The 20,785-nt window shown below is 52.3% G+C and overlaps 5 protein-coding genes across 5 annotated transcripts; 3 read left to right on the top strand and 2 right to left on the bottom strand.

The window, feature by feature from the left end:
• Positions 1–475: 475 nt before the first annotated feature.
• L3040_005454 (uncharacterized protein) lies at positions 476–2,252 on the bottom strand (the record flags this gene model as incomplete). Its single annotated transcript, XM_007295962.1, has 3 exons — positions 476–493; positions 544–2,017; positions 2,104–2,252. 3 exons carry the CDS (start codon positions 2,250–2,252, stop codon positions 476–478), a joined length of 1,641 nt encoding a protein of 546 aa, XP_007296024.1.
• Positions 2,253–2,796: 544 nt separating this feature from the next.
• L3040_005455 (uncharacterized protein) lies at positions 2,797–6,833 on the top strand (the record flags this gene model as incomplete). Its single annotated transcript, XM_007295961.1, has 3 exons — positions 2,797–3,029; positions 3,090–5,332; positions 5,380–6,833. The coding sequence occupies 3 exons, from the start codon at positions 2,797–2,799 to the stop codon at positions 6,831–6,833; spliced, it is 3,930 nt and encodes a 1,309-aa protein (XP_007296023.1).
• Positions 6,834–10,244: 3,411 nt separating this feature from the next.
• Positions 10,245–11,904, top strand: L3040_005456 (uncharacterized protein; the record flags this gene model as incomplete). The annotated part of the gene is made up of 6 exons (XM_007295960.2): positions 10,245–10,434; positions 10,506–10,653; positions 10,704–10,776; positions 10,833–10,957; positions 11,023–11,448; positions 11,625–11,904. The coding sequence occupies 6 exons, from the start codon at positions 10,245–10,247 to the stop codon at positions 11,902–11,904; spliced, it is 1,242 nt and encodes a 413-aa protein (XP_007296022.2).
• A 2,084-nt stretch (positions 11,905–13,988) lies between these two features.
• On the bottom strand, positions 13,989–15,758 carry L3040_005457 (uncharacterized protein; the record flags this gene model as incomplete). The annotated part of the gene is made up of 2 exons (XM_007295959.2): positions 13,989–15,459; positions 15,574–15,758. The coding sequence occupies 2 exons, from the start codon at positions 15,756–15,758 to the stop codon at positions 13,989–13,991; spliced, it is 1,656 nt and encodes a 551-aa protein (XP_007296021.2).
• A 1,211-nt stretch (positions 15,759–16,969) lies between these two features.
• On the top strand, positions 16,970–19,630 carry L3040_005458 (uncharacterized protein; the record flags this gene model as incomplete). Its single annotated transcript, XM_066154528.1, has 5 exons — positions 16,970–17,036; positions 17,455–17,493; positions 17,564–17,569; positions 17,734–19,430; positions 19,481–19,630. The coding sequence occupies 5 exons, from the start codon at positions 16,970–16,972 to the stop codon at positions 19,628–19,630; spliced, it is 1,959 nt and encodes a 652-aa protein (XP_066011387.1).
• Positions 19,631–20,785: the final 1,155 nt, after the last annotated feature.

Here is a 20,785-nt window from a genome sequence, read left to right on the forward strand (position 1 = left end):
AAAGTAGTTAGAAAGAATGAGGTGGTTAAAGGGGTTTGCAGCTTTGTTGTCACCTAGGTACATATTATCTCGGTTCAAGGATGCGCCGCGATCCCTGCCAAGTACAGTAGAAAAGAAGGCTAATCACCCGGCCCTGACCAAAAGCAAGCAACATGAGAGATGCTTAAAACACATCAGGATTTTGTGCTTGATGAGAGTCGGCAATACATACCATTCATGGTTTGCGTCATGTACAGCATTGAGGGAGAGGGATGTTGCTTGCACTAATGTTGTCGCGACGGTCTACGGACCCGTCTCACTCATCTACTCAAAGGTCTGAAAATCATGAATCTATGCTTTTGATTTAAGTTATGTATTTCCACCTTGCAGACACCTGGCCATTATCGTGAGCTCATTTCTACCTATGTCCATGCACGCATGCAGACCCCGAAACCAAGACCAATGCGCCAACGGCAGCAACCACCCAATCGCGAGATCACTGGAGGAGAGGATCCTGAACGCTATTAGTACATCTCTTGAGGCTTCGAGCGAGAAATTGCTTACCCTGAAATGCTTTTGGGAGTTGTTCTGCTTATTGACGTGCCATTGGTATTGTCTGGCGGCCCGCTCCCCGACTCTTCTAGATCGCTTCTCAAGAACTTTAACCTCCTTGCGTTTCTCCGCACTGACACCAGCCATGCCAAGTCCACCGTTTGCACGGCTGATCAAGGCTCGGCCACGCTCTCTCTCGTTGAGACGGATAATTCTCTCATCCTGCTCTTCCTCAGAACTGGCAGTGGCCTCGATAGCGAGCTGCTCTTGTCTTTCCGCGGGCGAGGGATGGTTGACGAGATTCTGTCTATAGTATTTATTCAAAGATCTGTGACCAGCGGTACGTCCTGAGGGCAGGTGAAGCTCGTATTCCGAGTAGAAGACTGCATGAGTGTGCTTGTGTGCATGTGAATGCCAACCGTCCTTGTTTCGGTGAGGCCGAGGATCGTCGTGGGAGTGGTGAGGATGTTGATCGAGTTTCTTATATTGGTGCTCACGGCCAGCTGGGACTGCGGTAAGGTCGTCGGAATCCAGAGATGACTCGGAACTGTCTGTCTCCCAACCATCTCCGTCTTCCATTTCTTCGTCGCCATCCTTGTCGACCTTGGCGTTTCGCTTAGCATCCAGTTTCACACCACCACTCTGCTTCTTTCCTGGCAATTCATCCTCTTCGTCTGACTCATCCTCAACATCAGAATAAGTACTCGTGAAGTCGTAGAACTCCCCGATCTCTAGCTGCTGATCCTCGGTGTCGAATGGAATCTTGCAATGTCCCTTATCTCTCATATGGGTCTGGAGACCGAATACAGTAGGCTTGAGCTTGCCACAATACAGACACTCGTGGAATTCTGTGATCTTTTCATACAGATAGCCGATCAGACCGTCAAGCTGAACCAAGTAATTTCGCTCAGGGATAAACATGCTATGAATGCGCTCCATATGCGCAGCGTTAAGCTCAATCGAAGGAGACTCATAGTTGCAGAACAAGCAGCGTTTCAGAGCCGTCTCGAGAGTAATCTCTTCGTCAGCAGCGGTGACCGAAGGAGCAGTCTTGTCTGCGACTTCTTTTTCCCCCGCGGCTGAGGGGTGTGGTCGTGTTGGGCGGCCAGTTGGTCCGGGTTCCTTCAAGCTGGCCTTCTGAATCCCCTCAACGACCTTATTAAACTCCTCCTCCGCATCTGAATCTATGCCCGCCTCAACGTTTGTCGGCTCTCCGAGCGAAAAGGTTGAGCTCATCACCGAACTCGCGTCATCGATCGTGGTTCCCTCTGCGGCAGCCAGCCTGGCTCTATGCTTCTGGCTCCCAACATGATTTTCGAAGGCGTTCTTGCTGAAATAGGTGCGGGCGCAAACGGTGCAATTCTTCTCGTAGGAAGCCTTGTTGGCGGCGGCTGTGGACGAGGCTTGGGCTTGAAGAACCTTCTCGGTGAACGTTTCGGACGAGATGGGCGGCAGGGAAGTGACACGACGCTTGAGGTTGTACCGGCTGGATGATCATGACCATGTCAGAAAACGAAGAGGAGGGATAGAATGGGATGCACAAGCTGAGGCCAAGACCCAGGTGCGACTTACTGCCAGTCGCAGCGCATGTGCCCTCGCTGTAGTTCGCTGTTCCTGAACGCCACCTGACAGGTGTTGCAGGTATAAGGATGCGACGAAGTGGTATCGGTCTGGCCGGAGGTGGTTGGCGCCGGCAATCTGCTGGCTGCGATCGAAGCCATGGCAAAATGTGGTGAATTTGGGGGGATATGGATGTGTGAGATGTGGTGGGGGTTGTGGTTGTGGTTGTGGGATTTGAGGCTTGGTGGGGAGGCGGGGGGTCGGGGGTCGGATACTGTAATGGAAAAAGTGGATTAGTAAGTAGGAAATCAGCAGTCACGTGGAAATGGATACAGTAGCAGCGTGGGAAGGGTGATTGATGGGTTCGAAGTGCAAGTGCAAGTAAAAGTTTCCAGTTGGTACCTAACTTACCTACTTATCGAAATTCCTGTTCAGTGAGACGAAGGCGAATTGTTCATGTCAGCAGCTGGTGGGGCTTGCGTCATTGTACACGCGCTAGTCTGTATATGTCAGCCCCCGACGCGGCTGAGGGCAGCAGACGCCGACCCCGACCCCGACCCCGACGCCGAGATCGCGCTTTTACTTTACTGACTTACTTGAGGCTCAGCCTCCACGGATTATTCCTCCTCTCACATCAATGTGTTCCTGAACAACACAACACAGCACAACACGAACGTCCCCCCAGGTCGTGTCACTGCAAATGCCATGACTCGAGAGACGCGCCAAGTCCACGATGAACGGGACCGGGGCCAGGACCAGGATGCCGCCAGCGAGGCGGAAATATACGCAGCCTTGTGGGCGACAGCGCCTTTTCCACGACTTCCCGACGATGCTCCGCACGAAGTGAAACGACTGACCATCGATGTCGAGGAACCAAAAAGAATATATGGTATCCACAAAGCTCGCAGGCGCCATAACTTCCAGCTTTTAGTAGAACGGTGTGTTGTTGGCTTGCCACGCGGTTTCAAGGCAGGCATCACGTACTGACAAAGCCACAGTTACATCCTTCAGATCCGGTATGGCTGTCAGTCCGAGACATGCACGACAACCACATGCTTCTCCTGCCGAAAACGCGCCGCGAATGGCGTCCCAATTCGGCGTTACAACTCTAGCAGCGCGCGAACTCTTGCGATCTATATGGCTAGCCAAGACAACCCAGAACAGGGTCTCTGCCACCATACCAGCGTAGGGAGGGCCGCTCCAGTCATCCAAAAGCCCCTCAAGTCGAGACCGATTCCCCCTACCGAGGACCGGATCTCTCCAGCTGTTCCAGCTACTCCAAGGCGGAATGATGGAAGACAGACTCCGAAGAATGGCGCTTTTGTTGAGGATTTACCGGGTGTCGATAAACAAACAAGAAAGAAACTCTCGGCGGAGAACTTGATAAGAAGGACTCAAGTTGATCTCGCGGCTTTGGAGGAACCCTCTACAATCGATCCTCGATCGTTTGTGCAAAATGTTTTTGGCACGGTAGCTTACAAGATGGTCGAATGGCTCACGCCACGGAACCTTGATCTCTTAGCACGATCACAACACCCAGACGTGATTCCGAATGAAATCCATCCTACGCCCCAGCATCAACATGACGGTGGGCCCAGCGATCCTCCAATTCAGGGTGAGCCTATTAACGCAGAAGTTCCAGAGCTTGCAAGCGATGTAGCAGAGGACAGCATTCAAGTCGGAAAACCATCCTCTACGGTATCGATTCCAGAGAGCACCGTGGTCACGAAACCCGAACCTGTTGATTCACAAGAAACGAAGCCAGGCCTGCATCAGGAACCGAACACCCATACTGTGGCGGGAAATGTGCCTCTTTCAAATAGAACGAAGAAATCGAACTCACGTGAACTTCAGACTCCCAAGGGTATACTCAGCAAATCTCAGAAACTAACTGATGCCACTGATCCTCTCTCGCCACCTGCGTCGAATATTGTCCAGCCGAGAAAACCAATTCGCAGAATGTCTCACCAGGCTTTGATCACTAGTCCCAGGATTCGAAGTAGTAGTGTGGTGCAGACGAACGCTCGCGATACCGTGCAACATGATGGTACCAGCGATGAGGCTTCTTACATGATCTCTCCGTACCACGAAGTCGAACAAGTGCCTGTAGACCGCGTGAGTCGGCCTGTGGAAGCGGCGAAACCAAGAGATCATGAAAAGTCGAACGGGCTCATTGCACACAAACAGCCTTGGAATCCCGCTAAGACAATCCTCCGAGAGAGAAAGGGTCGCAGGTCTACACTTACGGACGAGGTTCTACTCCCTCAGTCCATGTCTTCACTGTCAATAGAGACGATTGACTTGCTATGTGATATCATGCAAACCGATGGGACTTGCGAAAAACATTTACTCCAACCCAGAGCTATCGATGACACCCTGAAAAGGTTTCGTACTGACTCCACTCCTCTGTCTCGCAACCCGTCACCACGACTACCGTCGCATTCTTCTCGAACCAGAAATCAATGGAAGGTGTTCATCGAACAGAGCTTCTTTGACGTGCTTGGCAAGCCTGACTCGTTATTGAGATCATTCAGCGATGATGGAACGAAGTTGTTTGATTCACAGACCACGTGGTATCTCCTCCTTCGGATGACGAGAGCCACACCTTCGTTAGTTTTTGACAGTCTATGGAACGTTGCTGGCGTTCTCTTTAGACCTCCGGAAAAGCTTGAATTGGCCTATGAATGGGCAAAACACAGCAAGATCCCCTCTCCAGGGCCTCTTTCAAACGACGATGCTGCACGGCTATTGAACATCTGTCTCCATGCTCTAGTCGCGGCGGTTCCTCTCATCTCCGATGCCCGTCGGCTGGCAAACATGTCCCGGATGCGGTCATACGGACTTGCTGTGCTTGGGAGGGAGCCATCATCGCTGGAACCCATGGAGTTGTGTCTCCAGTATGAAGACGCATTCACGGACGAGCCGGCCTTCAGACTTGCGCGCAGAGTCTTTGCATCAATTCCGACGAGACGCAGTTTCGCCGAGCTTCTTGAACTCGAGAAGGATGTTCGCAATGATGAGATCCGCGAGCCCGACATCCTGGACTCCCTTCTAGGGACGCTCAGGTTCTTGGATCCCGTCCTCGATTTTTCGGATGAGGAACGTGACATGCATGAAAAGCGTATTCCAACATTGATTCTTGACTGGGCTCGAACAGTTGTGCTTCAAGAGTGGGACGGGTCTGGCATAGTTCCGAATAATGGCCCTTTAGGTGGTGCCTTGGCTATGATGGCTGCCATTTGTAAGTTTAACTATTTTGTGTAATTGCCTCGGCTGACTCCTTGCCAGACGAGAATCGCAAGTCCTTACTCTTGGGAGACATTCACTTCCGAACAGAGTACTTTGCCGATCGTTTAGATCCGGTCGACATGCCCCTGGAGTGGCTCTCATTCGTCCAGAACAAGCGAACTGTGCATCTACTCGACTACCCGTATCTCTTTAATCCTTCAACGCTGGTTACCTATTTTCGGGCTATCAACTACTCCAAGATGAACAATTCCTACGAACGAGCTCATACGACAGGAACCCTCGTTGCTCATTTTGTGAATGAAGGGGGACTAGTGGGCGATAGGTATCGGAAGGAGAAGCTGAACGAGCGTCTACGCACCGCAACCTCCGAATACATGGTTCTTGAAATTCGCAGAAGTCACGTCCTACTAGATAGTTTCAACGCCCTTTGGAGAAGAGAAGAACGGGAGCTAATGCGGCCCCTGAAGATCCGGCTGGGCGAGGAAGGTGGAGAAGAGGGCCTCGATTCTGGCGGTGTTCAGCAAGAATTCTTCCGGTTGGCGATTGCTGAGGCCCTCGATCCTGACTATGGCACTTTTACTATTGATTCGAGGACAAAGATGACATGGTTCCAACCTGGATCGCCGGAGCCACTTTGGAAATTCGAGTTGATCGGCATGGTTGTGTCGCTTGCTGTCTACAACGGCCTCACGTTACCAGTCACATTCCCCAAGGCACTGTACCGAAAGCTGCTGGACGAAGAAGTCACCGAACTCCATCACATTGCCGATGGATGGCCCGAACTAGCGAACGGATTGACTACGCTACTAGAATGGGACGAGAAGGACGGCCTGGTGGAAGATATCTTCGCCCGCACCTACGAGTTCAGCATCCAGCAATTCGGCCAATCCATCAGCCGCGAAATGGGTACCGCCTCAACGCACTGGCCCCAGTTCGCCGACCTCCAGACCTCTTCCAACCCCACTGATGCGCCCTCCGTCACCAACCAGAATCGCAACAGCTTCGTCAGCGACTATATCCGCTGGCTGACCGATATCTCAATCCAGCCTCAATTCGACGCATTCAAAGCCGGGTTCTACGCCTGCCTCGATCGCCGCGCCATCACGCTCTTCTCCCCCGAAACGCTGCAGTCCGTGGTCGAAGGCGTGCAGGAAATTGACATTAGCGAGATGCGGCGGGCCGCGCGGTACGTGGGCTGGGAAGGCGACGCATCGCACCGCTCGGTGCGGGACTTCTGGAGCATAGTCAAACGCTACGATCTGTCTCAGAAGCGTAAACTTTTGGAGTTTGTGACGGCGAGCGATCGGGTGCCTGTAGGCGGGATGCGGAACCTCCAGTTCACGCTGCAGCGGAACGGGGTGGATGACGGCCACCTGCCGAGTAGCTATACCTGCTACGGGATTTTGCTGCTGCCCGAGTATTCGAGCAAGGAGGTGCTGAGGGAGAAGCTTGCCATGGCGCTGGAGAATAGCAAGGGATTTGGGTTTGCGTAGCTCGCTCGCTCGCGGGACACGGGAACCGGATTGTTTTTGGCGCGACGGCTGGGTCGGAGTGAGGGAAAGTTGGGATTCGATGTGTGTATGTGTATTCCAGTGTGTAAGATGGCATGTTCTGATCCCTTGCTCTATCTCTCTCTCTCTCTCTGGGTGGACGCAGTTATTTTCGAGTATCGAGACTGTAGATAGAGATGTATCCGGTTTTCCGGGCTGCTCGAAAATTATTTCCATGAGGAAAATAAGGAGAGAGAGAAGAAGAGACGGATTGTCGGGAGTATATATGTAAAGTAGCACTGTGATATGTATATATCTATATAAAGTTCTAGACTGCCCTGCCCTGCCCTGCCCGATGAATGAATGAATGACCTACCTACCTAGGTAGGTAGGTAAGGTAAAGAAAGGTAAAGGTAGAACTCTACCACCGACTTCTGCTTGACCGCCACAGTCGAGTGAGTTGTCAGTCAGTCAGTCAGTCAGTCAGTCAGTCAGCCCATCGACCTACCTACCTACCTACCTACCTACATCTACCCCGTCCTTTCCCTCCCTATGAATATAAACTTGGATATGAATATTGATATGAATATGAATATTGATATGAATATGAATATTGATATAAACAAGAACAAAGTAAAGAGCAAGCGAGGGCCCCAACCCCCGCGAAAAGCGCTGCACAACTTCGGGGCGCCAATCTCCGCAAGTAGGTACCGTAGGTAGTACCGGTATTTCGCAGGTTGCCCCCCTCCTTGGGCGTGGGCTTTTGTTAACTAGGTAGGTATCAACTACTGAGTAGGTAGGTAGGTAGGTAAGGTAGGTAGGTAGGTATTCGGTCTGCTTCCCCTCGGCTTTGGATTCTTGCTGGAATCTAGCTGGACCGGTGAGGTGTGTTGCGCAGAAGTGGTACCGGTACCGGTAGTGGTAGTGGTACAGTAGTGGTACCTATTTACTCACGTGGAGTCGGGCGGGTAAGGGGGATCCAAAACGCCATGCTTGCTTGGACCCTACTGCAGAACTCTAGGACCTCTCTCCCCCAGGGCACGGAGCGAGCTCCGTGGAGGAATGATTGCAAATCCCCGGAAAAGCCCCCCCCCCCCCCTTTTTTTTTTCTTTCTTTTTTTTTCCAAAAGAATCCGCATCATGTTGTCTCGCTCGATGACAGTCGAATATTTTGGCGTACAGGTATACACACAAACACCGTTCGCGTTGTTGTTCTCGTTGTCCTTGTTGTCGTTGTTGTTCTCCTTGTCGTAGGGCTGTACGGAGAGGCCCCCGTCCGTGGCGGCCCTTGCTTGTATCGAGTCGGTCGGTCGGTGTGTTAGCGAAGAAAGCGCAATACCTACCTAGCTTTCGACCGATGGGTCGAATCGAAGCGAGACCTTCCTATCCTATCCTGTCTCTCACGCCCGTTCCCCTTTCTAGCGCAAATCCTCCCGGTCTTTTCAGTTGCTGTGCCGGTCAGGTGTAGGTGGATGGTAGGTCGTCGAGGCGGTCGAGATATCGAAATGGAAAAAAGAAGCGAAAAAAAAAAAAAAGGAGAATGGGAACCGCTGGTAAGAGGGGAAAATTTCTGCGAGGAGACGGAGGCCGTGTTGTCGGCGATTCAATGTCGGCTCTCCAGACTGACTCTCTCTCTACTGCAGGAGAGAGAGAGGTTCGGAAGAGGCACCTCGTATAGGTAAAGAATCGAGCCTCCCTTTTCTCCCTGGTGGAGGGATGGTGACAGTCAACATACCTGGGTTTCCGATCTGCTCGAAAATGGATTTCACGCAGAAGGTTAGAAAAGACACAAGATGCCCTAGCTGACGGATGAGGCGGGATTGTATCCACTGCTTCTCCCCGCCGGGTTGGTTTTCATGCTAGTACCGGTACCGGTAGATCTACCGGTATCTCCTCTCAGCTCGGGAACGACGGGTAGCCGCTAGCCTGTCTCCCGAATATACTAAGTAGGAGAGGGAATTGGGTAGCCAATTTTCTAGAACCTTTGGCACAGTGTGCTTGCATTTCATCAGTTGTGTAAAATTCTACGTTTGCGCGGGCTATAAAGCAGGCCGAGTGACAGATTGATTATCCGGGAATCGTGAACGATGAACGTTCTTCTGGGAAGCGAGTCAGTCAGTGTTGCCAGGCCACCCCGGATGCCCTCACGACCCGGGCCCGGCTGTTCCCGTTTCGTGGGTAGTTGTAAGGGGCAGTTAAGGAGTAGGTGTCAGTAGTAGATGTAAGTAGTAGTGGTAAGGATAGTTGTAAGGATAGTTGTCAGTAGTAGTTGTCAGTAGTAGTTGTCAGTAGTAGTTGTCAGTAGTAGTTGTCAGTAGTAGTTGTAAGTACAGCTAGTCGCAAGTGTCCGTACAACTCCGACGACCTACAACCAGATCCCTTTTCATGTTCTTATGCTCGCTTCGCTTAATACAGAAAAGGGATATTCTGGATGTTCATCCGAACCAGTTACCGGTACATTCCACGTGGGTGGGTGTGATCGGGCCAGTCGCTGACTTCTATCCGTGCAGTCCACTCTTGATGTGAGTGATGCACTGATGCGGTGCGCTGGAGCCAAGTCATGGAGTTCAGCACGATCCGAACCCGAATCCGAGATCTACAACACTGATCGAGGTGAAACTACTTATGCATTAATACAGTAAGTAAGTACCGGTACATACTGGATACTGTACCGTATACTGTACAACTACTGTATTAACCGAGACTTTTCCTTTCCACGTGAGCACTGAGGAGGCAGAAAACCTTACTGACTGCTACTGTAGAAGACACAGGGGAAGTGCACCAAGCGAGAGAGGGGGGGAAACTAAGAAGGAAAAAGAAAACCCCCCGATACGAGTACGACGTACGGAGTGTTTACGGTGGATACGGAGTACGAACGAACAAACGCACAAGCGAACGAACAAACGCACAAGCGAACGCACGACGAAGTAAGCCAGAGCCAGCAGCTGTAATATAAACTTGCTGGACCTCATGACTGGCTCGCTTTACGCTTTCTGCTCTTCCATTGGATGCGCTGTAGCCTGTCGGACTTGTCAGCGTCAAGCTCCCTTTCGCTACTTGCACTTGGACTTGCACTTGGACTTGCACTTGCACTTGCACTTGGACGTTCGGAGCACGGAGTACGGAGGTAGGTTTATACGTTTCGGCGTCGCTGTTTGCTCCGGTCCGCTGCGTATGCGAACCCTTTTCTTTCCTTCTTTCCTCTTCGTCTCTTTATAGGGGACCCTACCTGAGGACCTCCTTGCGCCTTGCGCCTCTGGCGATTACGTCGTGTGCATAGCCCATTTCTTGGTGGAATCGACACGTAGACCTACGTACAGAGTAGCGACAGAGTAGCGACAGAGTAGCGACAGAGTAGCGACAGACTAGAGCCCGGAGACCGGAGACCGGAGGCCGGAGAAGCAAACGGAAGCCATGGGCCGAATCTACGATCTTGTCATCCTCGAGCCCATGGCCGGCAAAAGCGAGGTGGGCCTCCAGACCGCACTGCACGTGAGCGAGCTTCTCCGGAAAGACTTGCGATGGGCCGTGGCCGGGAAGGATGGCGATGCTTTGGAGGATTGCCTGGACGCTTTGAGGAGGGAGCCGAATCGCTCATTACCTGGTGAGCCGTCCTCTAGGAAGATCGCTTCCCATACCGTACTGTGCTGTACTGTACTGACGTCGTCTTCTTAGCGGTCGAGGTATGCGCCGGTAGCCAGGAAGAGATCATAGAGTTAGTGCAGAAGACCAAGGTCATCATCAACTTGTCTACGATCAGTGATGGCCGAGGAGAGATTGTGGTCAAGGCTTGTGCGAACCACGGGACGCATTATCTTGATACGTGAGTTGAGGACCTACGCCGTGGTCGGTAGACGTGCTAATGAGATGTAGAGTAAACGATATCCACTGGCTCGGAGGCATCATCCGGAAATACCATACCGTTGCGAGAGAACACAACGCTATTGTATGCCAGCTCTCCTCAACTTGCGATAGAAGAAGGGGCCGAGCTAACCAGTCCAGATCCTTTCCCACATCAGCGTCGAAAGCACGCCGCAAGACCTCTTGACTGTATGCGCCGTGCTGAAACTGAAGTCCAAGTTAAACCTGCAAACCAAAGAGCTTATCTGCGCCATCAACCAATCCACGTATGTCTCCCTTCCCTTCCCTTCCCTCCCCCCTCGGGACCTCACTCACCAACACCGAGCCACAGCTGCCCAAGCAGCCCGAGCCGCCCGAGCCGCCCGCGTCTCACAAACCGCCTATCTACCGGCGCATCGGATTCCTCCGCCCCCTTGAGATCCCCCTCGAAATCCCCCCGACATCCGCCGCTGAACCCCTTTTACCTCTCCCTGATCCGTGGCCGCACCTCCTGCTGCAACCTGAACCGCTTGGGCCGCCGCCGCGAACTCACGCTCGGCCTCCTCGCTCCCTCGCAAACGCTCACGAGCCAGCAGACCCGGGTGCTGGTACATCGAGGCTGGGCCCTGCAGCAGGATGGCAAGCTCTACGGCGAGAACTTCTACTACAACGAGTACTACGAAGCAGAACGCGCGCCGGACCTACGGGAACCCAGGAGGGGACTGGGCTGGATGAAGATGCTATCCTGCTCGAGGAGGGAGGAACCTCCGGAAGTAGCGTAAGTGGGCTCACCACTCGACTTTTTTCTTTCTTTCTCTCTTCATCTCTTTCTCTCTTTCTTCATCTCTTTCTCTGTTTCTTCATCTCTTCCTCTCTTTCTTCATCCCTCTCTCTTCTTCTCCCTCTTCTGAGGGAGGATCTCAAGACCACACACACAACTAACATCCCGTCCAGCCCAGTAGAGAGGAAACCCCACATCTCCGTGAGGGCGATAGCAGTAGCCGACCAGGAAGGCGCCTTTCCCGAGCGGGCCCTCGCCGAGTTCTCGTACAAGGGCACCTCCACGGAGCTCGTCGCGGCCTTCCTCGCCCGAGGCGCCGCCACCATCCTGCACACCAAAGGCCTGCTCAAGAGGGTCGGCGGCGGGGGTGTGCTGACGCCGGCGGTACTGGGGATGGATTACGTGGATCTCTTGGGGCGGGCGGGCGTTGAGATTAGCGGGGAGTTGATGTGAGGTCGTCTCCTCACCTGCTCATTCACCCATGTCTTTGTCCATTCGGCTTGCGTGGAGGATCAGGTCACGTTTTATGTATATGCTTTTTTTTTTTTCTTTCTTTCTTTCTTTCGTTTTTTTCTCTCTTCTTTTTTGTGCTTTACTATATACCCCCCAACCAGTTGTGCCATCCATATACATAACTTGATAGATCTAAAATCTCATCTCATCTCATCTCGTCTCGTCTGCTGATCTACTTCAACTTGCCTTCTCACACGCACGCACGCACCCACGCATGGATGCACGTCTCGCCACACCACATCCGCTCCCGACTGAGAGGGACAGCAGCGGAAGGGAAGGAGGGAGGAAGTCCTGCTCTTTCTCCATTCCATCTCATCTCATCTCATTTCTACGCGAGAAGCTCGCTTCGGATACAGAGACGAGCGGATGTGGAATTTATTTGATTCACTTGATATGTGTGTGTTGCGAATATATATATATATATATATATTTGTTTTCGAGGTATGTGACGGAGGCTGGCTGTTGGTTATTGAATTGGATGCGATTGGATGCAATGCAATCTATCTCCTCTTTGCCCTCCTTGCTCCCTTTTGGCTTTCATCGTCTATTGTCCGCTATATGCTATATGCTATATGCTACACCTACACAAGTAGAAGCCTTCCTGTCCGAGCAGATGAGGGGAGAAGCGTGGAGGGAGGGATTACTGTACGGAGTTGTACAGTATTTTATTTATATAATGGATGGGTCTATGAGTGAATATTGGAGCTAAGCGAATCGACTCGACTCCCCCCCCAGTATTAGGTGTGAACCTCGTCTCTTCCACCACCTCAAGTCATCAAACCTCTGCAAACCTCTGCAACAAAGATTGTTGCAAACCTAACCCAACCGTCCCTTGTTTTCTTTTACTTAGTTAGTTAGTCTGTGCCCTTGAAATTTTATTATTATTATTATTATTATTATTTTTTAAAAAAAAAAAGCCAAGGTGCGTCGTAGCCGAGGGCGTGCGTGCGTGCGTAGCCTAGCCTAGATATTCTCCCGGCTCCCTCTCAGACAGAGCTGGCCTATCCAGAGCGAACAGGCAGGCAGGCTACTTGGGAGCAGCGAAAGCAGCTGGCCCAGATCAGAGGGAACACGCGTGGCAGGCGCAGCGCAAAAGCGTCGCTGCCAGATGTACTCCAGAGAAGCCGTTCTCGATGGTGAGGTTGGTTCCCTTTGCTGTGCGCTGATTGATGTTTGTGATAGGGGAGACGGGAGATTATATATATGTGTGTGTGTGTGTGTGTGTGAACGAACATAGCGCTCATTCATGATCGTGATTAACGGCTGGATGGACTGTCTCCTTTTCCCTTTACGGATTACTTTGCGAGAAGAGAGAGAGAGAGAAAGATGAGAGATCTAGTACCTAGAGAGAGAGAGAGAGATGCATATATATACACAGACAGAAATTAAAAAATAAGAGAAAAAATAAGAGAGAGAAAAAGAAAAAAAAAAAAAAAACTCCGAGTCTGAATCACAAGACCGTGAGATGGTCGGGAAACGTTCGGCTAACTCAACTCAGGCTCAGGCTTAGGCTTAAGCTCGCTTTCCTATCTACATGCACTCCGTGCGGGATATAGCTGTTGATCGCCAGCGAGCAGCGAGGGAGGGATGATCAGTTAGATAGAGATCGAGATCATGCTAGCCGCTCAGTCAATCAATCAATCAATCACTTGATTGATTACTTACTTACTGACTGACTTGGACAAGAATGATCGGGAGCAGCTTTACAGCATTTATTCTTACAACGCGGTGAAGCGGCGAAGGCGGGAGAGAGACTAAGCAGCGCGGTGTGTATATATTATATGTATGCATGCATGCATGTGTGTGTGTATTGGAGCCGAGCCGAGCAGAACGGTTTCGGGTCGGGGTATAGCTTTAGCTTTGGCTAGGGGATGGAAGTTCTGCATGTGCTACTTACTTACTTACTGCCCTGCTGGCTGTCCTTGCGCAGAGGAAGGGAGAGGGAAAGGGGAGAAAGGAGAGGGAACGAAGGAACGAAGGAACGATCGCTCGATCTTCCGGACGTACGTACGTGGCCAGCCATTTCAGCCAAGGACATCTTCGATCCACTCCCTTACCACTTTCTCTTCGTGGTCCTCGCCGGGTTTGCTCTCCCATTCTTCTTCTTGTTCTTCCCCTTCCTCGCCACTATCTGCCTTCCCCTCAACTCTCCCATTACTACGACCGCTAATACCCACACCCACACCCACGACCTGCGCCCGCTCTTCCGACGCAGCGCCCGGATCGAGCGTCTCGTCCCAAACTTTCCTGCTCGCAAACTCGTGGACGAGGACGCTTCGCCTCAGCAAGGCAGCCATCTGCTTCGCCTGCCCGCCGGGCGAGATGTCGCCTTCGGCGTCTTGCCGCGCCGCTGCCACCTCCCCTTCCAGCTTCCGTGGTTTCCGTTTCGGCTTGGCGGAGTGCGTTGCGCTTGCTGAGCATTTGGAAGCGGGGGTCGGCCTGGTTGCCGCCGGTTCGGGTGAGTTGGGTTGTGGTGGTGGCGAGGAGGGAGGGGGAGGGGACGAGGGTGTGTATAGGAAGAGCGAATGCGGGATCCGCAGCCCGCTGGCTGAAGAGGGGAATTTCAAATGTGCGGGCCGGGTTGGCTGCTCGATTTGCATGTCCGAGAGGCGTTTCAGGAGAGAGACGGACTCGGAGGCTGGGTCGGGGGCGAGGGGTGACGACGGGCCGACGTCGTCAAAATCCACGGAGGGATCCTCGAGGTCCGATAGAGAGGGTGACGAGGAAGGTGGGATCGGGGACGACGGTGGGGTGGGAGGAGGACTGGGAGGGTCTCTGACTGGCCAGGATAGAGGGACGACGAGGCCTGGCGTGCGGAAGAACTGCGTCGGGGATGCGAAGGCGTCGAATGCTGATGCCGGCGAAGTGAAGAGGTGGGCCTTTAGCGCGTGGAGCGTTGTGGCGTCCCATCCGGTTGGGGCTCGTGTCCACGTATCCTCCTCTTCTTGCGGGAGCTCTGGAGCAATGGAGGTAGCGGTTTCAGTCCAGTCGAACACGGCATTCTTGGTGATCAAGCCTACTATCCTGGTCGGTAGCGATTTTGCCTCGAAGGATTCCGTGAGGGCGAGAGAAGTCGCTATACTGCCTCCCACAAAGGAGCCATAGATCAGGATCGGTCTCTGGACATGTTTCGTCCCTGGCACGGGACGAGCGTATAAAGATGTCCTGCCGTTGCCATCTTGCTTTTTCGGCGACGGTGAGAAGCGTGGGAGCAGGGTGGTGAGCAGGTACTGGTAGGCGTGAAGCGTGTCGTGCAGAGGCGTGGGGAAAGGGTGGCTGTTGTATATGGCGGCTGAGGGAATGCGTCCGCCATTAGGCGAGGCCGAGGGAAAGGCGCTGTTGTGCCAGCGGTAGTTTATGGAGAGGAGGGCGGCAGAGGCGGAGAAGAGGTAGGGTGGTATAGGGGGGTGGTTTTTTCTTTGGTGGTGCCCGGTCGGAGGCAGGTGAATCACTAGGGGGCTGGAGGGGGAGCTGAGGGCAGCGGAGTTGTAGAGGCTGTGAGGAGGTCAGTTGGGTTTGTTTACTTGTATGTCACGTGAGTGCGATAATAGGCGAGAGTGACGTTTCGGGGATAGGGGTACGGAGAGAGGAGTATATGTGATCACATACTCGACGGTAATGGACCCAGAAGATCCACAAGTGATGTTGAGCTTCTCACATTGACCACTGATTCCACGTGAGGGAGATATCAGCCTCGCGAAGCTGGATGCTTGGCCAGGCCCAACGCTGATCCTGACCGGCTTGGTTTTCAGTCTCAGCCCCCTTGAACACGCAGCAGCAGCAGCAAATTGCATGGCTGGTGAAGCGGTGCCGCTGCGACGTCGCCGACTGAGGTTCTGAGATTTCGGTTGCGTGCCTGGATACGGTGTACGGGCGAGATATGGGTGACACGTGGCACGTGATACGTAATAGGAGAGTCAGGTCAGGGGCAGCCCCAGCTGCGGGCAAATACTCGCTTAGATTACAGTAAGCTCATGGCGTCTCAGCCTTGGGTCTACTGCCTCAGTTCTCAGGCGGTCACTCATCATCATGCCATGTCGGGTGGCAGAAAAAGGCATAACTGCAATACGTAGTTGTAGCAGTATCTTACAAGCCAGCAGATTAGCCGTAGGGCTGTTACGAATGTAATGGAAGATGCATTAAAAATAGCTTTTCCAAGTTGCGACTCTTACGGGATACGCAGGCGATGAAGGAAGGAGCTGGGAAAGGAGAGGAGAGGCAAGGAGAGACCTGTACCTAGATGGTGCTACCAAGAAGTACTACGGATATATATAGCTGGTTTTAGTCAGAGCTACCAAGTACTAAGTACTAAGGATACATATATATAGTTAGTTCTAGTCAGAGCTTCTCGCCCTCAATACAGAGATATCTTATTGAGGGGAGCCAGAGCTTGGCATCAAGTTAAGCATTCGCTCGTCGCGTCGGGACGCGTCGCATTGCGTGCGTTATACGGACGGCATCGATACAGGAAACGAAGTCCAATTAGCGCAGGATGGCATGGCTCGTAGACCAAAGGGCGGACGGAGGAAGTTCAATGAAGATGGGAAGATGGGAAGATGGTAGAAATATAGTGAGGATCAGCATATGCCGACCAGCATTTATCGTAGGTACCGGTACGTAGTACAACTAGGTTGGTCCCCTTGGGACCCTTGAAACGACCCTTTGCTTTGACTTGTATTTAGTAGCAAGTCACATCTTTCTGCATCCGTTACACAATAATAGCTCGCTTAGTAATACAGTAAGAAGAGAGACAAAACAAGACGAGCGTTGTCCTTGACTCCTTGGCCGGTCTTCTGCAGCGTAAGCGTCAGCATAAGCCCCGCCCCACCCTGGCCCACTTCTCCCCGCCGGATCCACCCACCAAGCTATGCCCAAAGCCGCATAACGCGACGAATACGGGCAGCGTATTGGTCAGATGGTAATGGGCAAGGAGCAAGCAAGAAGATAAGCAGGGGTGCCCAACCGTACGGTAGTGGAGTTACTACTACTTTAGAAGTAAGTCGATATGCCAATGCCGGTGCCAAGCTCCGCCAAGCCCAAGCGGCCAAATGCCAAGAGCCAGAACCCCCACAGTCGAAGGAATCGAGGAATCGAGCATGCGCAAATTCCATAAACCCCCCCCCCTTTCTGGTCTCGTGATCTGCCGCACAGCCAATCTAGGGCCGGCTCTTTGACACACCCCTACTTCCAGCATTGCCCTGAGGTCGAGCTTCAACTCAAACTCGAAACCTAGAGGCTGACACCTTCACTTGCGCTTGTTCCTCCACCAACTTTTTTTTTCTTCTTCTTCTGCTTCTTCTTCTTCTTCTTCTTCTTCTGCTGCTGCGGCTACTTCTTCTACCTCTTCTTTCTTTTTCTTCTGCTTCTACTTCTTCTTCTCCGACTACTCTTTCTTCTCCATCTCCATCTTCAGCTTCATTTTCATCTTCATCTGCAAACTCTCCTTCTTTCCCCCTCATGATCCCCCTCTCGATCTTCTTCAAGTACTAGAGCATCTCTGCCTTCACGGGTACGGGCTCATCTACTGCCGTAAGTCCATCTCAGCTGAGCGGCGACTTCTCCATAGACGCTGGCCCATCCGACTAACCCCTAGCTCAAGTTTTAGGTACACGATCCTTCCTACCGTTTACCTACCCGTCTCTCGCATTCATCTGCAGAGCTGGAGATATACCACCCATCCATGGCGTCTGGACATCTGTGAAGACACCCCCGACGCGTTTGCGACTCTTCCACTCTCTTCCACAACTGAGCCAAGTGGGCTCCCCACAGAACAGAAAGAACTCGAAGCGGCCGCCTTCAACAATACCACAGCAAAGATGGCAAAGAGCAGCTGTGCCAGGAACTCCTGCGGCGTCTTGCAGACTGTGCTGGCTGCTGCTGCACTCTACGGATTTCTCTTCCTCCTGGTGTCCGTCTTCCAAAAAGGCTCCCTCCCAGCCTCGCCCAGTGACCTCTACAAGCACCCTCTCTCCCACCCTCACGCCTTTGACAAGAGTGGCTCCCAAAGGCCCTCCAGCAAACTCAAAGCCGAAAAGATCAATCCCAGTGCTAATTGGTTCAACCGGCCCGAGAGCCTCGTCGTCCCTCGAGACGATTACCTGGGCAAGAGGCCGCACATCGACACCGTGGCAAACCTGACGAGGCTGGTAGAAGAATGTAGAGGCTCATACGAGAACATTGAGAAGATGCCTTATGTGTACGACTGTCTGAAATACTTGAGTGAGGGCGAGAAGGAATATTTCTACAAGCCCGCGAGGGTGGAGGCAGCCAGCCAACAAGTCCCCAAGTACGCCGAATATCTCGATGCTGATGGCGCCGGCAATACCCTCGACGAGTACCCCTCACACCAAGCGGCTACGAAGGAGTCAACCGGACGATGCAATGGCCCGATCGTTCCTTACCACGTTTACTGGACCGGCCCAGCAACGTGGAGAGTCGAGTTGTTCATCAAGAGCCATTTTCACACCCAGAATATCCCTTGTGTTCGGCTGTATCTTTGGTTGGATGGTGATCGGGATGCAAAGGCCGTGGACAAGATGTTGAACCAGGATCCCCTGTTTGAGAAGTTCCTTCCCTTCGTCGCAAGGGGCGACATTGTTTTGAAGACATGGAAATTCCCTTCCCGGATTCCCCTACCGAAAGGCGATAACACTGACGGGGTGGGGTACTACAAAACACCAGGGAAGCCAAATTCGCAGAACGAGACACTGGTGGCGGATGGGTTGATCCGCGACGCCAACGACCAGGAGTGGCTGATTCTGACCGAGAAGCAGATGACTTTTTTGCCAGTTGCTGTTTCGGATGCTGTTCGATTTGTAGTTCTGCACCTCTATGGAGGAGCATACTTTGATATGGATATCGTGATGTTGAGGGATATGCGACCTTTGTTGATTGGCGACGAGCACTCCTTTGCCGAGAGATGGGGAGGGCATACAAGCCCAGGGGACTACAACACTGCGATCATGTCTCTGTCCGCTAACTCTTCCTTGTCCTCGTACCTTCTCCGCGGTGGCGTCCGCATGGGTCTCAACTTCCACCCGAGAGTGATCGGTGTCATGGCCGTCAAGGATCACCGCAATCGAGAGTTTCACATGCTAGAGACAGCCGCCTTCGATCCAATCTGGACGGAATTCAACTGGGGAAGACTTGGGAAATGCACGGTCCCATGTATCCACGATTACGCTCAAGTCTTCAAGAGCAAGAACGCCTTTCCTCTGAAGGACGAATGGAAGACTTTCGAGGGACCACAGCTGAAGCTATCAACCGACAAACCTACAGGGCATTTCTGGGAGATTCGAGAGGTCGAGGGGCGAGCGGTTGCGTCGGAGAAACCTGAAACTGCCACAATCGACCGCGATGCGCTGAGGAGGGCCGAGTATAGGATTGAGGAAGACCGATATCCGCCTACGAACCGCACGATGGAAAATTTCTTCCGCGGGGCGTGGACGTACCACATTCACAATCAGGTGTGTAACCCTATTCCCTTGCCTGGGAGAGCTTAGCTAACAACTCACAGTGGCTCAGAAATCCCGAGCCATCTTCCTGGCTCAACGTTATCCAACGAGCCCACGACGGCTTCTTTTCTCATGGACGCATGAATCCCTACGGCGAGAAGTGGGATGGCCCGAGTATATCGGAATACGAGATTAGTTGGGAATACCCGTGATCGTCACCAGCATGACTCTGGAACAACGGGGCATTCAGCTCCGGCTCGGACCAGGTCTATGATGAAGAGCATACTGGCCAGGCAGACGACAGAGACGATTCGATACACCGGACAGGGTAGATATTGATACAGCAAGGCTCGAATCCTGGGACGAATTACGACAGGCTACCTTACCTGGCAGAGGTCAACGAACGGGCTTTCGCACTGAGACGGAAAGGCAGCAATCGACCATTGCCACGATGCTGAGGACGGCGTACACATGCCGAGGAGAAGATGCAGATCACAGAGACACGCGTCCACCGTAGGCGTTTCCTTCTTTTTGGGCTGCTGGCCGTCTTTTTCAGCGATATTTGCTTGCATTGCTGTTTTCTCGGTGTATTTATTGCCTGAGGGCATTTGGAAGCGATTTGGAAGGCGACCTCGGAATTTTTGTGCTGATGAGGGCGTAGAAAGAGATAAATAGGGCGTGGTATTGCTTGCGGGGTGTGTGATATTTTTGAGAGGGGAGGGGAGGACACGAGCAGAAGAGAGGAGGGAGTGCAGTGCGAGGCGAGGCGAGGCAAAGCGATGTGTCTGTACAGCGGAGTGATAGATCCATGTAACAAAGAAACCAGACGAATACATTTCCCTTCTGCCAAATGACTTTCCTCCTTATCGGTCACCTATCAATCTGTTGTATTCATTTGATTTTCTTGCCACCTTTCCTCTGATGAAGGAAATGATAAGATGAGTGAGTAGGTGGGGATTTATTTGTCGTCAATTTTATTCATTAATATCCATTCACATTCCTCATCCCCCCCCCCCCTACATCGCGAATCAAGCCTTTGCCTAGCTTTATCTTGTCTTGCCTAGCCTAGCTTCTACGTATAGAATATTTATATATATATATATTTTTTTTTTTTCTTTTCATAGGTAGATATATGATCATAGATATGAAGACCACATGCATGAGTAACGACGGAAACCTCGAAAGAGGGAACGCAGAGAAGCTTTTTTTTCGACACCCCGCTTGCCTCATCATCTAATTACGTAGCTATCTCTTTTGTGAAAACGGTTTTTGGAAGGTGGGTTGGCATAGCTGGTAGCTGGTAGTGTTGTTGTGTTGGATTGATTGGTTGGTTGATTGGTTGATTGGTTTACTATAGGCGGGAACAT

Source organism: Drepanopeziza brunnea, assembly GCF_022702325.1.
Source record: "Drepanopeziza brunnea f. sp. 'multigermtubi' strain 214-2 chromosome Unknown ctg9, whole genome shotgun sequence".
NCBI lineage: Eukaryota > Fungi > Ascomycota > Leotiomycetes > Helotiales > Drepanopezizaceae > Drepanopeziza > Drepanopeziza brunnea.